Source organism: Barbus barbus (genome assembly GCF_936440315.1).
Source record: "Barbus barbus genome assembly, chromosome: 33".
In the NCBI taxonomy this organism is placed as follows: Eukaryota; Metazoa; Chordata; class Actinopteri; order Cypriniformes; family Cyprinidae; genus Barbus; species Barbus barbus.
The window spans coordinates 19,902,442-19,922,024 of NC_136761.1; the positions used below are offsets into that span (position 1 = coordinate 19,902,442).

At 39.2% G+C, this 19,583-nt stretch overlaps 1 protein-coding gene across 1 annotated transcript; it reads left to right on the plus strand.

The window, feature by feature from the left end:
- The first annotated feature begins 1,314 nt into the window (after nt 1-1,314).
- On the plus strand, nt 1,315-18,243 carry LOC306852808 (neuronal membrane glycoprotein M6-a-like). The gene is made up of 7 exons (XM_079389901.1): nt 1,315-1,455; nt 9,965-10,157; nt 11,200-11,356; nt 11,680-11,833; nt 15,471-15,547; nt 15,681-15,746; nt 17,664-18,243. Exons 1-7 carry the CDS (start codon nt 1,419-1,421, stop codon nt 17,814-17,816), a joined length of 837 nt encoding a protein of 278 aa, XP_079246027.1. The 5' UTR covers nt 1,315-1,418; the 3' UTR covers nt 17,817-18,243.
- The last annotated feature ends 1,340 nt before the right edge of the window (nt 18,244-19,583 follow it).

A 19,583-nucleotide genomic window follows, 5' to 3' on the forward strand; every position in this document is an offset into this window, starting at 1 on the left:
AAACTAAATGCTGAGAAAATCGCCTTTAAAGTTGTCTGAATTAAGTTCTTAGCTATGCATATTACTGATCAAAAATTAAGTTTTGATATATTTACGGTAGGAAATTCACTAAATATCTTCATCGAACATGATCTTTACTTAATATCCTAATGATTTTTGGCATAAAAGAAAAATTGATAATTTTGACCCATACAATGTATATTTGGCTATTGCTATAAATATACCCCAGCGACTTAAGACTGGTTTTGTGGTGCAGGGTCACATATAGTGTGCATCAGCCCTAAATGCAAGCTGAAGATTCAAATAAGTGATGTAGAGTTAGCTGAAATCATACAATAAAAATGAATATGTTAATAAGATTATGTAGAAATCTCAATTTATGACTGGTTTTGTGGTCCAGGGTCACAAATGTGCTGTGACAAGCGATAACTCCACTAATGTACACATGAGACACATTCAAAAACAACTACATTTATGTATTCATGGTTAGATAAATGACTTTGCTCATATCTTTAATAAGCTAATATTGCTTTCATTCCCTGTTCTTTTATCTCTCAGATATGCTTCATGTACTTCTTCTTACACATACACACTCTGCTTATGCTATTTTGAGTAAGGAACATAAACTAGACAGCTAGACATATGCACATCTTACTTGCACCTTATAATCAGGTAACATATAATTCCTGAATACATTGATTGGATGTCCAGGCTGATGATGTTTGTATAAATATGACCTATCTTCCGAAATAAAGTTGAGAATATTGTGGTAGTGCACCAAATATACATATATATTTATATAGGGTAATTATGAGACAGAACACAAATTGATTATTTTTATATTTTTTTTGTTATCTCGAGTTTAATGCAGCAGAGCTGTAACCAGCATTAACCATTCTTTTAGGGGAGTGGGGGTGTAAAGAGGAGGCTTTTATTGGCTTGGTGCTTGACTCCCCTAAAAACCCACCTCTCTCTGTTCACCCAGTGTGCTGCTCCGTGTTTTGGGTGGTTGTGGATTTGTTGTTTTTGTATCCCACACTTCAGCTTGTGTTACCTTTTATAAACACATATATAGAGGTCTGAATGTCTTAACACTCACTGGTTTGCACAAGCCTGCGCTGAGATGCCACACTCAACCTCCTCACACAAGAGAAGTCAACTGAAAAAAATTGGTGTTGACAGCAGCTCTCCTCTGTGAGGAACCAGGGTAGTAGCAGGAGCGAGAGAGTGAGGAGAGGGAGGAGGGAGTGAGAGTCTGAGAGAGAGAGAGGGAGAGAGAGACTTGTGCATTGAGAGTCAGCCTCAGCCTCTATTGTAGTAAGCAGGCAAGGGAAGGCGTTTAAGGAGCGGACTTTAAACCCACAGGCGCAACACTGGTCACCGCTGTAGAGACCCCCGAAATCACAGGACAAGGCAACATGGAGGAGGACATGGATGAGGGACAGACCCAGAAGGGTAATGGAATGCTTTTATCTCCATTGTTTTCCCATCCATCTTTCCGAGTGTGTTGTTTACATTTGTGCCTAATCCCTCACTGCTTTTCATTGTCTCTGATCTTGTGGATTATAAAACGAGGTTATGAACACTATCAGAATACAGTTTTTTTTTTTTCATGCGGGAAGAAGTGTATTCTGACATATTTTCAATTTAAATTTTTAATGAATTCACCGTTGATGTATTTCATGCAAACACTGTGATGCAATGCATGATTTTTTAGGTTTTGAAATATATGAAAATAACATGGCTGAGCAGATATGATGCTTACATTCTTAAAAAAAACTAATTGTTAGATTTTCGATAGGACAATGATTGTAGAGGGGTGTGTGCAGGGGATGGATCCCGTGTGAGTGTGTGTGTGTGTGTGTGTGTGTGTGAACAATCTGATGGGTCTGTCTTTGTTTGCCGCGCATTTCTGTCAGTCTGTCTGAGGGAGGCTGAGACAGACAGGAGATCCGTCTTCTGCATGCAGTGGACATTTAAATAATCGTCCTAATTCAGCCATTGTTTCCCCCTCTTTCATTTTCTTGGCTTGCTCTTTCATTTGTGTGCAGGAGCATTTGTTTGCTTTGTTTGAGAGCGAGCTTGCTATTTATAATACCACCATTTGCAGGGGCTGAGGTTTCGAGCCCAGGGTGGAAATCACTGTATGTCTTTTTTCTTCTTTGGTGGTCTATAGAGAAATATTTCCAAACGACTGCATGGTAAGCAGCTGAAAGAAAGAGAATAAAAATAATCTAAATACCAGCCTTTGGAACTCTCTCTTCCTCCTCCTCTCGCTCCATCTATGATGGCTCTTTATATTTCAGTGATTTTCCCCTCCTCCCTTCTGAAGCAGTGTGATGATAGCAGCCATGTCAGGTCTGCTGTGCTTAGACTGTCAATGGGCTTGTGTGATGTTTAACACATGACATATGAGAGGATCACTGATTTTTGTCCACAAGCGTATTGTCCATAAAGTGCACCTGATGAACTAGTATAAGTGAGTCTAGTATAAGATGTATGTCTCATTTGACATGTTTTTTCTTTAATATTTTCATATGTACTGAGTAAGATTTCCAAAATATATCTGTTGGAATTTGGGAATCCCAAAAAGGGAGACTTAATAAAAACTTTGACTGATGAACATTAATTAGTTTATGAATCCATAAATATTTTAATGTTATTATTATTATTTTTGTTGTTGTTGTTGTTGTTAAGAAAAAACATTTTAGGTGACCACATCAACATTTCCAAAATGCAAAGCAACTTTGCATTTAAGGTTCACTTTTTTTTTATTCGGTTCACTTTTTTTTTTCCGGTTCAAGTCTAATCCATTACCTTAGCATTGTTAGCACCATGCAATTCTGTTTGAGCTACAGGAATACTTTACAATTTATTCAAAATAAAACAAAACAAATCAAGATATAATGCCAAATTCCCTAATTCAGTGCCATTTGACCGAACACATAATACTTACTAATGCTACAATAACTGCAACACATATTTCTTAACTCCATAACAGAAAACCATCAATCTCATAATCTGCTGTAGTATTCACAGATGTGCATTGACCGGTGTGTGCTGACCCTACCGCTGCACAATAGATGGAGTGGGGAACTAAGTGGCCTCATGGGAGAATGGACATTTCATTACCTCTCATGATTATTGGATTAGAGGACATTAGGCCGTTAACACACACAGATACCATCCCACTCCTCATCTTTTATTTATGACTTTTTCCTGCACATTTCTGTCATCGCCACTGTTGACAGAGTTCAGTCTGTTAGATGGGCTCTTATCAGTTCCTATTGACTGTGTAATATCATCCGCTGATAGGATTCTGATAAGAGATGCTCATAAAGTGAGTTTGCAGCATTGTGTGCTGTTATAGAATGATACAGTGTGAGGGAATTTACATGTATGTAACAATCTAAATATTGATACATGATCACACAGCTTTTTGCCCATTACCTCACAGGTGTTTTGCCTGCCAGTTCAATGCGCCTGTATCCTCTGCACCTGTCTGTTTACGTTCTGACATCAGAGCCTGATAGAAACCGGGCAATATTACAATGTTGTGTTAAAGTTTTCTTGCATAGTGAGATGTATTGAGTTTGATTTTTGATTGGCTGATGCATTACGCTAGGATTAATAGAATTTGTTTGTATATTCCAAGTCTTGATCCTTTCTCTGAAGTGTAATGGATCTGGAAAGCACCACATTGTTTTCTATTGCGATGTTGCAATGGAAATGAAAGTATAACTGAATGCTATACCTCCATGGGTTGCAAGTTATCTGGCAATACCATTTCCTTCCTGTTTTTCATATACACATCCTTGTGAGATCCAGAAGCAAACCTCTAATCTGGACACTCCTATTTTTCCCACACTCCAGTCAAACCTCTCAGGGACACTGAAGTTTCACCAATTGTCTTCAAAACTGAATCATGGCTATTAAAAGAAAGTGAATTATGTGCACTATTTTTCTCCCTATTGTTTTCAACAGGCCAAATGACCATGAGAACAGAGAATGGAGCATGAAGCAGGTTCTTTAGATAGTTTTCCATTAAGTTTACAGACATTTCTCTCAAACCTAAAACACAACTCAATGCAATACAATTCAAAAATACGGCTAAGACGCCTGTGAAAAAATCTATATTAAAAATTCCTTATTAATAGGGTACATTGGGAAATATTTTATAGTGTAGAGTATTTTACAAGTACAATAATTTCTTCACAATTGGTGTATTTATAATCCAGATACAAATAAACAATTTACTACACTCTTAAAAATAAACACGCCAAAAGGGTGTTTTTGCAGTGATGCCATAGAAGAACTATTTTTGGTTCCCCAAAGAACCTTTCAGTGCTCAATTTGAAAAACATTTGTAACCCTGGGCCACCAAACCAGTCTTGAAGCACAGGTATATTTATAGAAATAGCCAACAATACATTGTATGGGCCAAAATTATAAATTTTTCTTTTATGCCAAAAATCATTAGTATATTAAGTAAAGTTCATGTTCCACGAAGATATCTTGTAAATTTCCTTCCATAAATATATGAAAAACGTAATTTTTGATTAGTAATATGCATTACTAAGAACTTAATTTGGACAACTTTAAATGTGATTTTCTAAATATTTAGATTTTTTTTTTTTTTTTTTTTTGTCTCCTCAGATTCCAGATTTTCAAATAATTGTATCTTGGCAGAATATTGCCCTATCCTAATAAACCATACATCAGTGGAATGCTTTATTTATTAATATATTTATTCATGTATAAATCTCAATTTCAAAAAAATTGACCCTTGTGACTGGTCCAGATTCACATTTTAAAAATCTAATGAATCTTTCTCGAGTCTAAAGAACCTTTTCTGCATTTGAAAGGTTCCAGGATGTTCAAGGTTCTTCATGTGACCGTAGGTATGGAGGAAGACTGTGTCCCCCCCCCCCCCCCCCCCCCCTGTAAGCCTTGTAAATGTGTCTCCCATTCAGCCCGTTTGCCTCTGAATGTGTTGACACACGACGCTGTAAGTGGGTCATGGTGCACGCACAGGCCCGGCCCATTCTTAGGGCCCGCACCTCCATCGCCATGGCAACCCTGCTGGTTGATTAAACATGCGCAGATTTGCGGCATAGATGTGCGGTGATGAAAACCCGCGCTCTTTCAGGGAGGGGCCAGCGATCGAGACACACAGCGCCCCTCATGTAGCCACTTGATATGACTGAGTTCAATTGAATTTGAATTCTTTTTATCTGGACAGAAAAAACGGCATTCGGGGTAATGAAATGCTAATCACTTTAAATTGACGAATTATTCAAATCCTATTAAAACAAAGGCCGAAGAGGGCCCGATTGAGCTAGTTATGAATGGAGAGTGTAAAAATATTTTCATAAAAATAATTCCACTACATGTTAACCAAAACTTGCATCTGTTTTCCTCTCCATCTGCCTGTCTCTCTGATTCCCACTGTCGCAATCTCTTATCCCTTCACTCTCCCTTTCTCTCTCCCTTCTGTGGTGCGGATTAGCGTTAGCGACTACAGCCTTTTGTTGCACGGTCTTTGAGAGGCCTGTGAGAACGCTTCCCCTCTGAACGTGTCTGGATATCAGAGTGACCACTGGTTTGCAGTGACCCCACAGTCCCAGGGATTAATTGGAGGGTGGGGTGGGGCGAGGCGAGGCGGGAGTGGCACTGGGGCTGTCAGACTGACAGATGGGCGTTGGGGTTGGGTGGGGTGATTGAGGGACATGGGGGAGGTGTGGGGGCGACGGGGTGGGAGCAGCAATTGCTTTATTATTGGAGGACCCTCTGGGAGAGTACTTTTGTTTATGTTGTTAGGGTTAGGCCTGTCTTTTGTGTGGTTTAACATCTGAAAACAATATGCAAATGCCAGTGTTATTTTAGTAATTTTATATATTATTATAATTCTATAAATATTATTATAATATATATTATTATATATTATAGTTAGTAAGTTAGTATATTATTAATATCCAGAATTGGGTTTATTTTTAGCTTTATTTCATTTTCATTTTAATGCAAGTATTAATCTTTTTATGTGAAAATTTTTAAAAGTTTAATTTAAGTTTTCATTAAAATACACATTCATACACACATCCATCTATCTATCTATCTATCTATCTATCTATCTATCTATCTATCTATCTATCTATCTATCTATCTATCTATCTATCTATCTATCTATCTATCTATCTATCTATCTGTCTATCTGTCTGTCTGTCTGTCTGTCTGTCTGTCTGTCACTTGAAAATGTAAAATGTTTAAAAATTGTGCTTGTGTGTGTAATAAACACTTTTTTAAAGTTTAAGTAAGCAATAACAACTTTTCCGAACTCATTAATGTGAAGTTCATTTGGAAAATTTAGTTTAGTTTAATTGTTTAGATTAATTAATGAAATGTCAGACTGGCTCCACAAACTTTTAATGTTAAACTGTGTATGTGATGGTTACATTAAGCAGATCAGTGAATCTGAAGATTTTATCCAATAATAAAGGATGCTAATAAAGAAACATGAATTGAATACATTCATTTGAATGCATATACTTATTCAGAATAATATTTATTACAAAATACTTACAAAGTCTTAGCTAGTATTGTTATAAAAAACAAAAAGAGTTCATGTTTTCTCTGAAAATGTGCTGTCTTTTGAGCCAGTAGTTGGCAGGAGAATATTATCCATTAATCTTCAAGAATGTTTGGACTGATTTGAGTGGTGTAGTTTAGTATCTTGGACTGAAATTTGGTTTCTTTCATAACAGAGAGTTACATTGGTACGGTAAACCATTTCTGGCTTTGGGTGCACTATATAAGAGCATGAGATTGCAATATTTTGTCTGCATGTGATCTGTTGTGCATCTTACCAGCGAGGCTATACAATAATCTGTATTGTAAATGAGATTCAGGGCCCTGTATTAACAAAGTGTGTGAGCTGCATTCATTTCTAATGCCATTTCATGGTCTAACACCCTTGAGTGATGAATATACGGCTTCATTGTAAGGTAATGCAATTTGTGGTGGATTTGGAACATGTGATTACTCTCAGCCAACCAGGAGTCATGCAGTGGTTTCAACAGTGCAAAGAATCTCATAACAGGATCAAAGGGGCAAGCAGTATTGTGTAAATGCTAATACTGTTACGCAAAATGACAGGAATATAAACATTTATTATTTGTAATTAATATTGTAATATATTGTAATTATATTGTAATAATGTAATATTTGTAAGTAATGCTTGAAATAAAATATATATATATATATTTTAAAATATGACTTGAAAATGCAGTATTTTAAAAATGTTTAAATACAATATTTTTAAGACAACAATATGATGAACATCGCAAACCTGTCCATCAGATTCTGTCTACATTCTCGCTCCTTGCAATCCACAGCAGTTGCTATGGCAACAGGTTGATCCCTTTCCAAAGTCACTGTAAAGCCAGGTCTGAGGTTCATTACAGCATCATTACCATAGCAGTGTTTGACAGTATTCAATAATTCACATTAAAAGGCCTGAAATGGGAGCAATAGCTCCAACCAAGCCATGCTCGTAACTCTTCACAGTGTAAATCATGCAAGTTCCTCCACTCGTTTTATAAGGACTGGCAAACAAACACTGAGTGGGAACATAATGCGAGCTGAAATCAAAGTGTATGCTTCCTCTGGAAGTACAAATGCCAGACTTCCCACACTGCAGAAAATGCAGTTTGGAACAATTATGTAGAAATGCTACAGTAAAAAACAGTTAATTAATCAACTGTATAAATGCTTACTGTGTTTTTTATAAGTTTAACATAGAAACTATATTATAATTTATGCCGAATATATATATATATATACTGTATATATATATATATATATATATATATATATATATATATATATATATATATATATTAGTACTGTCAAATGATTAATCGCATCCAAAATAAGTTTTTGTTTACATAATATAGGTTTGTGTACTGTGTATATTTATTATATAAAAGCATACAGTATATATTTTGAAAATATTTACATGTATTTACATCTATATATTTATATTCATATAAGTTTTATTATATATAAATATATAAATGTAATATATAAACATTAGTATTTGTCTTAAATATTTTCATGCATGTGTTTGTATTTGTATATACATAATAAATATACACAGCACACACATATATTATGTGAGCAAAACTTTTATTTTGGATGCAATTAATCATGATTAATTGTTTGACACCACTTATATATATATCGCTTTAATATGACTTCAGTAAAATAATGTTAATTATTAAATAATGCAAAAATATATTTAGAAATATAAAATATATGTTAGATATTAATGTTAAATATGACTATTTATAAAATAAGGCTAAAATTATGTTTTTATTTTATATTGTCATCTCATGTTATGAAATCATTGTCACTGGATTTTTACAGTCAATTTAAAGGTGACATATCATGAAAATCTGACTTTTTCCATGTTCAAGTGCTATAATCGGGTCCTGATGCATCTACCAACCTAGAAAACTTGAAAAAGAACAGCCCAGTCATTTTTTGTGTAAGCTTTTTTCTACAAGCTTGTGAAAAAAAATGAGTTGCTCAGATTTCGTTCCCCCGTGATGTAGAAAGGGGATCTTATTATATTACTGCCCCTTAAGCTGCAAGTTTCCACCCACATTGTGTTTTCGCAAGCGACAACGGTGTACCAGTTCTAACGACATGGCAAAAGTTAAAGAACAGCATGAAATCTCTTCTGCCTTTGGCTTGTGTGTATAAACTTGTGTGTATTTGACAGTTTAAGCACAATAATACGTGAAAGAGAACTTAGTTTAGTACTCACATGCCGTGTGACAGCCGTTTACTGTGCGCATGTTTTGGATGTGTGCATTCAGAAATCTGTATATCAGAGGTTTAAACTAATATGGTTTAAGACACATGATTTCAGCACGATAGAAACGATATTCAAAACCAAACTTTTTTTTTTTTGGCAGGGTATCTGAGGTACGAGCTGTAAAGGCACAGCCCTATTTTGGAAAAGTGCACGTAAACGGCGTGTTTCTACTTCCACTCAAAAACATGGAAGGCATTTTCAAAATGATATAATAAACGATCTGTGGGGTATTTTGAGCTGAAACGTCACAGATTTTACACATTGTAAAAAGGGGCATAATAGGTCTTTAAGAGATAATTTGTTTAATCATAAAATTAAAACATTTCGTATAGTGCATTTTTAACAAATAAGTGAGTACTAAGTTGCTATTAAAAACGTATCACACACTTAAATAGAAATAATTAAATGCAATAAACTTAACTGCAAGTTTGTTTTTTTCTAAACATAATCCACTTGTCTCATCTTTTGCAAAGATGTGAAATCTAAACTTAAAGTAATGAACTTTTGGAATGAAACACATGAAAGAAATCGTTTGGAAAAACTTAATCGGGATGACTAAGTGTCAAAGTCCATCCTCGCATCCTACTATCCATTTTGTTATTCATGAATCATACTGTTATGATTCACTCTGATATATGATGCCAAGGGGAGGATTTAAAATAATCTGCCGCAGGGACAATTTTGCACATCATTGGAGAGTAACAAACACACACAGAGAGAGAGAGAGGGAGAATCAACTGGACCTCACTGGACCCTCAGAGTGAATGAATTAAGTTTTTTTCTTCCAACCGTCTGGGTACTTGTTAGTCTTGTCAGGCAGCTAGATGCTAAGAAGTGCACAGAAGACTACTTACACTAGCTTTGCTTTCTGTGGAAGAATACTGCTTTGTTAAATGACAAAAAACGCAGAAATTAAATTTAATAAATGCAAAAAAAATACCTAAACCACAAAACCAAGTATGATCAATAGATCAAACACAGACACACAAAACATCTTCAAGATCTTGATGATTAAAAAGCATCTTGTTTTCCTCAGCCGTAGCTTTCAGATGAATAACATGGCCTCTGTTTTCTTCCTCCTCTCAGGATGTATGGAGTGTTGTCTGAAATGTCTAGGAGGAATCCCTTATCCATCCTTGATTGCCACCATCCTGCTGTATGCTGGAGTGGCGCTCTTCTGTGGATGTGGACATGAAGCTCTTTCTGGAACGGTCACCATCCTCCAGAACTACTTTGAGGTGATCAGGGGACCTGGAGATGGCCTGGATGTGTTTACAATGTAAGTGTCAGCAGCATATTGAACCACCCATTTCTCACTGTAGATTTTCATATATATTATTAGTATATACAGTACAAATTATGTACGTTATATACAGTACATTATATGTTTTGTATATAGTGTTTTTTTTTATTTTGTATGCAGCACAAATATCTAAACAGTTTTAAAACCAGATTTATTAGTGCAGCAAAATTGCGAAAAAATAAAATGCATAAATAAATAAGTGCCCCCCATTGGTTACTATATAGCTACATCAGATTGTTATGTGTGCATGTAAATTAATACAAGTTATCTAATTATTATGGTTTTATAACAATGACCCTTTGTAAGAGTTAGTCCTACAATTCACAAAGTAGTAGTAAAATGCGCATGTGAATGGGTTAAATACTAATATAAACACATCGTCAAACTAATTTTAGATCATTTTGAGCTTTTTCATGCCATCAGTACAATAGAAATATAAAAACACATGCTAGTCCTTTTCAACTGTGATCTTTGCATATATTTAAATTAAACTGCCTTGCCATGTTGATTTTATCTGTAGGCTAAATGTAAATTATGCTAAATGTTTTGGAGTTTACACTGACTTAAATTAACATGTAATAATGCCCAAAAATGATTAATTCATATACAAAACTTTAGCAATATGATGATTTCAATTGACATGATAATTTCTGATACTTTTGAGAAATTTCTGATTCTTTTGTTTGTAATTACCTAAGGAGTGGCTCGTTGTAACCCCAGACTCATCTTACCTCATCGTCCCCTAAATTAACCAAAATTACTGAGTTTAATGGTTAAAGCAAGGTTAATGTTTTTATATATGTATGTATGTATATATATATATTTGTATATATATATATATATATATATATATATATATATATATATATATATATATATATATATATATATATATATATATATATATATATATATATATATAAAATTATTTAAATGCAGTGCATTTAAATAATTTAGAAAATGTATGAATATATACTGACTCATATAATTATTGGCTTGATTTCCTCCATTCCCACAGCATTGACATTATCAAGTATGTGATCTATGGCATTGCCTCTGCATTCTTCGTGTATGGCATTCTTCTGATGGTTGAAGGCTTCTTTACAAGTGGGGCCATCAAGGACCTGTATGGAGACTTCAAGATCACCGCCTGTGGACGCTGCGTCAGTGCATGGGTGAGAAATCACTGGGGGAGCTTCATGCATTGTAATTTAGAAAAGAGCAACGGAAAAGCCACTAACAGTAACTGCCGCACATAAATATGGCATCCGTTTATAGGCTATAAAAGATTACAGTGCATATTGAACTCTGCAAGTTATTCTCCTCTCATTTGTGCCAAGTGAAACATGAAATACATTGTGTGGTTGCAATTATTGTAATGAATTTATAACGCTTATAATTTTGCCTTTTATTTATTTCTGTTTTATTCTCAATGGATTTCTAATTAAATGTTTGATTTGACATTTGGATATTAGTCTTAAACTGTCTTTTTCTTCAGTTCATCATGCTGACGTACATCTTCATGTTGGCTTGGCTGGGTGTGACAGCATTCACCTCTTTGCCTGTCTTCATGTATTTCAACATCTGGACCATTTGCCAAAACACGACCGTTCTGGAGGGAGCAAGTTTATGTCTTGACCCACGCCAGTTTGGTATGTTTTATAATCTGTGGGTTTTAGTCCCAGATGTTTAGGTGTGGTTAACTGTGCAAAGAAAGATGTTTCAATGATGATCTGTTTTTGTTGCTGTAATTTTGTTCTTTCTTACTGGTAGTTATCCACAGTGTTGGGAAGGTTACTTTGGAAATGTAATAGGTTACAGATTACAAGTTACCGTATTCACAATGTAATAAGTAGTGTAACTATTTCAGTTACTTTATTAAGACCACTCTGATTTTTGATTTTTAAATTTCCTGCACTGGAATGCATTTTTATCACTATTATTCAGCATATCCTAGCTTTTTTCAGAACATATTCAGATATAACCCACTTTGTAATCGTTAACATTTTCATAAGTAACTGTAATTTAACTTCACGTTTTTTTCACAGTAACTGTAATGGATTACAGTTACTGTTACATGTCAGTCCTTGTCTTGTGTTTCCCCTCCTCTCGTGTCCCTATTTGGCCATCCTCGTTCCTTTCCTCATTAGTTTAATTAGTCCCTAGCCCTGTGTTTGATTAGTCCACACCTGTTCCTTGTTTTCCTAGTGTTTAATAGCCCTGTGTTTCCTAGCCCCTGTGTCCGGTCATCACGTCAGATGTGTTCGTCTCTCCCCATGATCCCTGTTTGTCTGCTGGTTGATAATAAATGTGCTTATTGGAACTCCTACGTCTCCTCGCTCCTTGTATCCCGAGAGGGAACGTGACAGATGACCGGACCTACAAAGTAAGCGGCGCTCCTTTTCCCCCGTTTTGTTTTCCGTTTTTGAAAGTTTTTTTGTTTGCTCCTTTTTTCCCGCTCCCTCCATGGCGATGGAGTTCGCCGCCCGCCTCCGCGCCCTGATACTCCGCGATCTCCCCTTCGTGGAGTACACGGAGGAGTTCTGCGAGCTGGCCGGGAAGGCGGAGCTGCACGACGCGGTCATCCTCCAGCTCTTCCGGCTCGGGGCCTGTCACCACCGCCCCATGAACCTCCCAGACACCACGGGATTGACCTGGAGGCTGGGGATATACCGGTGTCTGGGAGACTTCCGGGCCCGAGTCGAAGCTAGCCCGCCGTCGTCAGCGGCTCCCCCGAGCCCGCCGCCGCTAGCGCTTCCAGAGCGCCCCCGCGAACTCGCGCTTCCTGAGCGCCCCCCGCGAACTCGCGCTTCCAGAGCGCCCCCGCGAACTCGCGCTTCCAGAGCGCCCCCGCGAACTCGCGCTTCCAGAGCGCCCCCGCGAACTCGCGCTTCCAGAGCGCCCCCGCGAACTCGCGCTTCCCGAGCGCCCTCCAGTGCCGGCCCCACGCACGTGCCCTCCAGTGCCGGCCCCACGCACGTGCCCTCCAGTGCCGGCCCCACGCACGTGCCCTCCAGTGCCGGCCCCACGCACGTGCCCTCCAGTGCCGGCCCCACGCACGTGCCCTCCAGTGCCGGCCCCACGCACGTGCCCTCCAGTGCCGGCCCCACGCACGTGCCCTCCAGTGCCGGCCCCACGCACGTGCCCTCCAGTGCCGGCTCCACGCACGTGCCCTCCTGAGTTCCCGCTGGTTCCGTCCAGCCGTCCTGAGTTCCCGCTGGTTCCGTCCAGCCGTCCTGAGTTCCCGCTGGTTCCGTCCAGCCGTCCTGAGTTCCCGCTGGTTCCGTCCAGCCGTCCTGAGTTCCCGCTGGTCCCGTCCAGCCCACCTGAGTTCCCGCTGGTCCCGTCCAGCCCACCTGAGTTCCCGCTGGTCCCGTCCAGCCCACCTGAGTTCCCGCTGGTCCCGTCCAGCCCTCCTGAGTTCCCGCTGGTCCCGTCCAGCCCTCCTGAGTTCCCGCTGGTCCCGTCCAGCCCACCTGAGTTCCCGCTGGTCCCGTCCAGCCCACCTGAGTTCCCGCTGGTCCCGTCCAGCCCACCTGAGTTCCCGCTGGTCCCGTCCAGCCCACCTGAGTTCCCGCTGGTCCCGTCCAGCCCACCTGAGTTCCCGCTGGTCCCGTCCAGCCCACCTGAGTTCCCGCTGGTCCCGTCCAGCCCACCTGAGTTCCCGCTGGTTCTATTCAGCTTCGCGCCTCCCGTGCGCCCTCAAGTGTCTGCGCTGCAAGAGCGCCCTCAGGAGTCCGCGCTGCAAGAGCGCCCTCCTGCATCTACGCTGGTCCCGTCCAGCTCTCCTTCGTCTCCGCTGGTTCCGTCCAGCTCCGCGCCTCCCGTGCGCCCCCCAGTGCCCGCTCCTCCAGAGCGCCCCCCAGTGCCCGCTCCTCCAGAGCGCCCCCCAGTGCCCGCTCCTCCAGAGCGCCCCCCAGTGCCCGCTCCTCCAGAGCGCCCCCAAGTGCCCGCTCCTCCAGAGCGCCCTCTAGTGCCCGCTCCTCCAGAGCGCCCTCTAGTGCCCGCTCCTCCAGAGCGCCCTCTAGTGCCCGCTCCTCCAGAGCGCCCTCTAGTGCCCGCTCCTCCAGAGCGCCCTCTAGTGCCCGCTCCTCCAGAGCGCCCTCTAGTGCCCGCTCCACCAGAGCGCCCTCTAGTGCCCGCTCCACCAGAGCGCCCTCAAGTGCCCGCTCCTCCCGAGCGCCCCCAAGAGCCCTCTCCTCCAATGTGGCCCCCAGAGGGGAACTTTCCCAAAGAAATTTTGGGGGGGGGCCATATAGTCCAGGCCAAACGCCAAGGCCACAAATGACCCAGATCCGCCATGGCCTCCCAAGGCTCCAGATCCGCCATGGCCTCCCGAATCTCCAGTCCTGCCATGGCCTCCCAAGGCTCCAGATCCGCCATGGCCTCCCGAATCTCCAGTCCTGCCATGGCCTCCCAAGGCTCCAGATCCGCCATGGCCTCCCAAGGCTCCAGATCCGCCATGGCCTCCCGAATCTCCAGTCCTGCCATGGCCTCCCAAGGCTCCAGATCCGCCATGGCCTCCCGAATCTCCAGTCCTGCCATGGCCTCCCAAGGCTCCAGATCCGCCATGGCCTCCCAAGGCTCCAGATCCGCCATGGCCTCCCGAATCTCCAGTCCTGCCATGGCCTCCCAAGGCTCCAGATCCGCCATGGCCTCCCGAATCTCCAGTCCTGCCATGGCCTCCCAAGGCCCCTGATCCGCCCTGGAGGCTTCCCTGGTCTCCTCCCTGTCCGGGCCCTGCTCCAGCCTCCAGAGCGCCCGCCCCCCCCCCGCCCGTGAGGTGTATGTTACGGTGCGGGACGCACCTTCCGGGAGGGGGGCGATATGTTACATGTCAGTCCTTGTCTTGTGTTTCCCCTCCTCTCGTGTCCCTATTTGGCCATCCTCGTTCCTTTCCTCATTAGTTTAATTAGTCCCTAGCCCTGTGTTTGATTAGTCCACACCTGTTCCTTGTTTTCCTAGTGTTTAATAGCCCTGTGTTTCCTAGCCCCTGTGTCCGGTCATCACGTCAGATGTGTTCGTCTCTCCCCATGATCCCTGTTTGTCTGCTGGTTGATAATAAATGTGCTTATTGGAACTCCTACGTCTCCTCGCTCCTTGTATCCCGAGAGGGAACGTGACAGTTACATTTATTTTGTAATTAAATTACGTAATTCTGTTACATGTACTAGTTACTTCCCAACACTGGTTATACTCATTAAAAACTGTAATATCTGTTTCTATAACCTCATATACCATAAAAACAGTCTGTTCTTAAGGAATAAGAAAACCTTTTTTTTTTTTTAGGTGTTGTGCCCATTGGCGAGGAGAAGACTGTATGTGCAGGATCAGAGAAATTCTACAAAATGTGTGAATCAAATGAGGTGAGTAAACATCTGTGTGAAGTATAGACAGGTACACTAAAGTCCAATGATTTTAAATGATTGTGTAGATCATTGCCACAGTGAAAATCAATCCAAGGCTCATTTCTCTCTCAATATTTTTTCCCCCTGAAAGCTGGATATGACTTTCCACCTGTTTGTGTGTGCGTTGGCTGGGGCTGGAGCAGCAGTCATTGCCATGGTGAGTTTTGACTAATAAAACACAATTATACTTAGTTCAGACAATGCATCTTAGAGAAAAAGTTTCACATATGGGTTTAGTGCTGATTTTTTTAATTAAAAAATAAGTTGCATTAAAAATAAATGTAGGTAAATTGTAAAATAAAGTAAAATTTAATGGTGAAGCATCATATCAAAATGTGTAAATATTATAAAAAGCAATTATTTTACATAATATGAAACTTGCTCCATCTCTTTGTGGGAATTAATATATTATATTATATTACTATTGTTTTCCCTCTCAACATAATAGTTGTAATAAGTCCTAAGCTGGCAAAAATTAGTAAGAAAAATTGTAATTGTGACAAATTTGAATTTCCCTCTTTTAAACCATCGACAATGTGTCATTTGTGTGATGATGATGCCAACAGAATTAATGACATCACCTGCTTCAGGTCCTTTATGTCTAAACTGGAACGGGATAAAGTCATGAATCACTGTCACTGCTTTCCTATGGCATTCTGGGAGAAAAAAAAAAGAGCATTGGGGGCGTTGTCAGCTCTCTCATTGGCTTTTCTTTCTTGTTATTTAACATCCTTCTTTTGTCTTTGTGGGTGTTTTCGTTTTCCTTCCTCCCTCTCTCTCTCTCTCTCTTTTCGTCTCTCTCTCACATACACGGAGAGACGCTGGGCATGTCGTTTAGTTGTCATGGAAACTGGGAGAAGAAAGGCCCTAGAGCTTGTAGCAAGCAGCACTCAGTAATTTGCGAGGAACCATTTTCTGAAAAAGAGAATGTGGTTGTTAGTCTGGGATGATGTAGCAAATTATAGAAAACGCTTGCCCGTCCTCTGCTGTGGGAAGAGCAAATTTAACTGATTGTTAAACACAATGCGTCCTCGTGCTCTCTGGGAAGGGTAATAATAACCAAGCTTTTCTTTTGTCAGGATGAGAAATTCTGGGTGTGGCCCTATTCAAATGAGCTTGCATAATGTCAGTCTGATTTGCATAATGATGCACTGAAGTAAACAATATATGGTGTGCTCTCATGCAATACAATAATTCACTCGTAACCTATTTTTTTATATGTATATAATTTAGATAAAATCAAGACTATAGCTGCTTATTCTTCCATGCACGTTGATTTCATGTGGTGTGAGATAACCCAATATACATCATTTTTGTTCACACATGTAAAACCTTTGTTAGGTTGCATAATAGAAACGAGGGCCTTCATCAAGGTATTTTGCATATTTGAAGTAGACTGTAGAATTTCCTCCTAAGCAAGGCAGGCTGCCAGCACACGTATGAGAAGAGTCTGGCTGCTTTACAATGCTGCCTCCTGCTGGTGTCACTGCTAATTTTAGAGTAACAAACATGCGTCATCACAGTCTGCTGTCAACTTGCAGATCTTTCTTTCTTATTCTAAATTAATTAACAAAATTTGTAATGTATACGCACACACACACACTACTGGTCAGAATTTTGAAATAATTGAAAGAATCTATTTTCATTATATTATATATATATATATATATATATATATATTTCTTTTACAGTGTGTTGTGAATACATGCATTTTTTTAATTGTGTAATAGATGAACATATTAATTAATTCATATTGTAGTCCAATGAATTAAAAACTATTACAAAAAATAGCTTTCAAAATAATAATAAGGTAACAGTACAATTAAAGAACAGTAAATTCTTCTCTAAATTCAATCTAGCTATGTAAATTTGTTTTAAAAAAAAGCCAAATAATAAAATTTCAAATGTTGACTTTGTTAATGCTATTTGAATAATAAATCTATATTTTAAAAAAAAAAAATTGATAAGAATTTTCAGTGTGTTTTATATGAACAATTGTATCAGAATAATATAAATGCAAAGTTTTAGTTGACTCTCTATTGCCGCTATTTAATGTTATATGGTGTTGCTTTAGATCCACTACCTGATGGTGCTGTCTGCCAACTGGGCCTATGTGAAGGATGCATGTAAAATGCAGAAATACGAGGACTGCAAGTCCAAGGAGGAGCAGGAGCTGCATGACATCCACTCTACACGCTCCAAGGAACGGCTCAATGCCTACACATAAGACAGGAAGCAGCAGTGAGGGTGAGAGGACCCTCAGTGCTTTCACTTCCTGTTGAAGGGAGTTTTGGCACTGGTGCAGTCCAGGTGGTGTGTCGTATGACCAACCCCATGGCCAACCCATTACCTCTCGCACAAACATTATTATTATTATTATTATTATTATTATTATTAGTGCTAGCAGTAGTGTTGTAGTTTTTTCACATTATTGTATTTCATTTTTTTAAGAGATTGTGCTGGTTCTTTTTTTTCCACCACATATTACAATTTTTAAATATATTTTTCTTTTTAAACACATTTTAGTATTAATACATGAATCATTCTTATGTAGAGGGTCGGTTATTGGGGGAAAAAAGCACATTTTTTCATGTGTGTCTGTCTCTTAAGGTCTCATTATCAAGGACTTAAAGCATGAAAAAAAAAACTTTTGGTAAAAAAAAAAAATAATTCTCTCTCTTTCTTTCTCTCTCTCTCGCTCTCTTTCTCTCCTTCTTTTTTTTAATCATCAGAAGGTATGAAGCCCGATACCAGCAGATGGCTTGCTCATTCTGCATTATTTTGGTAAAAGAAAACTCAAAAACTGAGACAGAAAAGACAAAAAACTAAATTAAGATATAACAGATGTACCATAAAGTGTTTATTTATTATTTTTCTACAGATGTCATTGCATAGCTTATCAAAATGATTACAAAATGACAAAATGGTTATTATTTGCTTGCTGTGCCAGTCTAGTTTTCAGACCGCATCGTGCCAGTAGCTGGCATTGTATCTTCTCTGAGAGGGAGAGGATCTTTCTGACCACTTTTGAGTGGACATGGAGCATTTAAATAAGTGCTGTCAAACGATTAATCGCGATTAATCGCATCCAAAATAAAAGATTTTGGTTACATAATATATGTGTGTATACTGTATATATATATATATATATATATATATATATATATATACACACACACATGCATGTATACATTTAAGAAATATATGCTATGTTTATATATTAAATATATTTATATATAATATCAAATATACAAATATGAATATATAAATGTATAAACATGTAAATATTTTCAAAATACTGTATGTGTGTGTATTTATATATACATAATAAATATACACTACACATTCATATATAATGTAAACAAAAACTTTTATTTTGGATGTGATTAATCGCGATTAATCGTTTGATAGCACTAATTTAAATCTTACCACAGTGTCAACGACCCTCTCTTCAGCAACAATGCAACTCTCCCTTTACTGGAAGCAAGCGACACATGCACAAGCCTACAGCGTTTTGACCCCCTCTTTTTTATTTTCCTACTCAAATAGATATAGACACAGTTAAGCCGACAGGGTTTTTATTTGACGTTTTTGATTTTTAGCTTTTGTACATAGTCATTCTGTAAATGTATGTACTGTACGGTAGCACTTAAACTTCAGGTGAATTCGTATTAGATTGAAAAACACATTCCATGACAGGATAGGGTGGGCGGAGGGAGGGTGTTCTTCTAAAAACACAAGAAAAAAAGATGGAGGAGAAGCAAAAACCAGGCGACACGGTAATGTTTTGTGTCAGATCACATTTCTTTCGGTGGGCTTTTTCTTTCCAAAGGGGAATATCACGACGAAAACAAATATTTAAAGAACTTATACTATTATCTTGATGACAGTTACTCGTTGTCTTGCTAACAAGTCATTATTATACTGGACGATGGAAATGTCTTCTCATTCTTTTAATGCCTGGCAAGTCATGTTCTGTCAGTGTTTCTAAGAG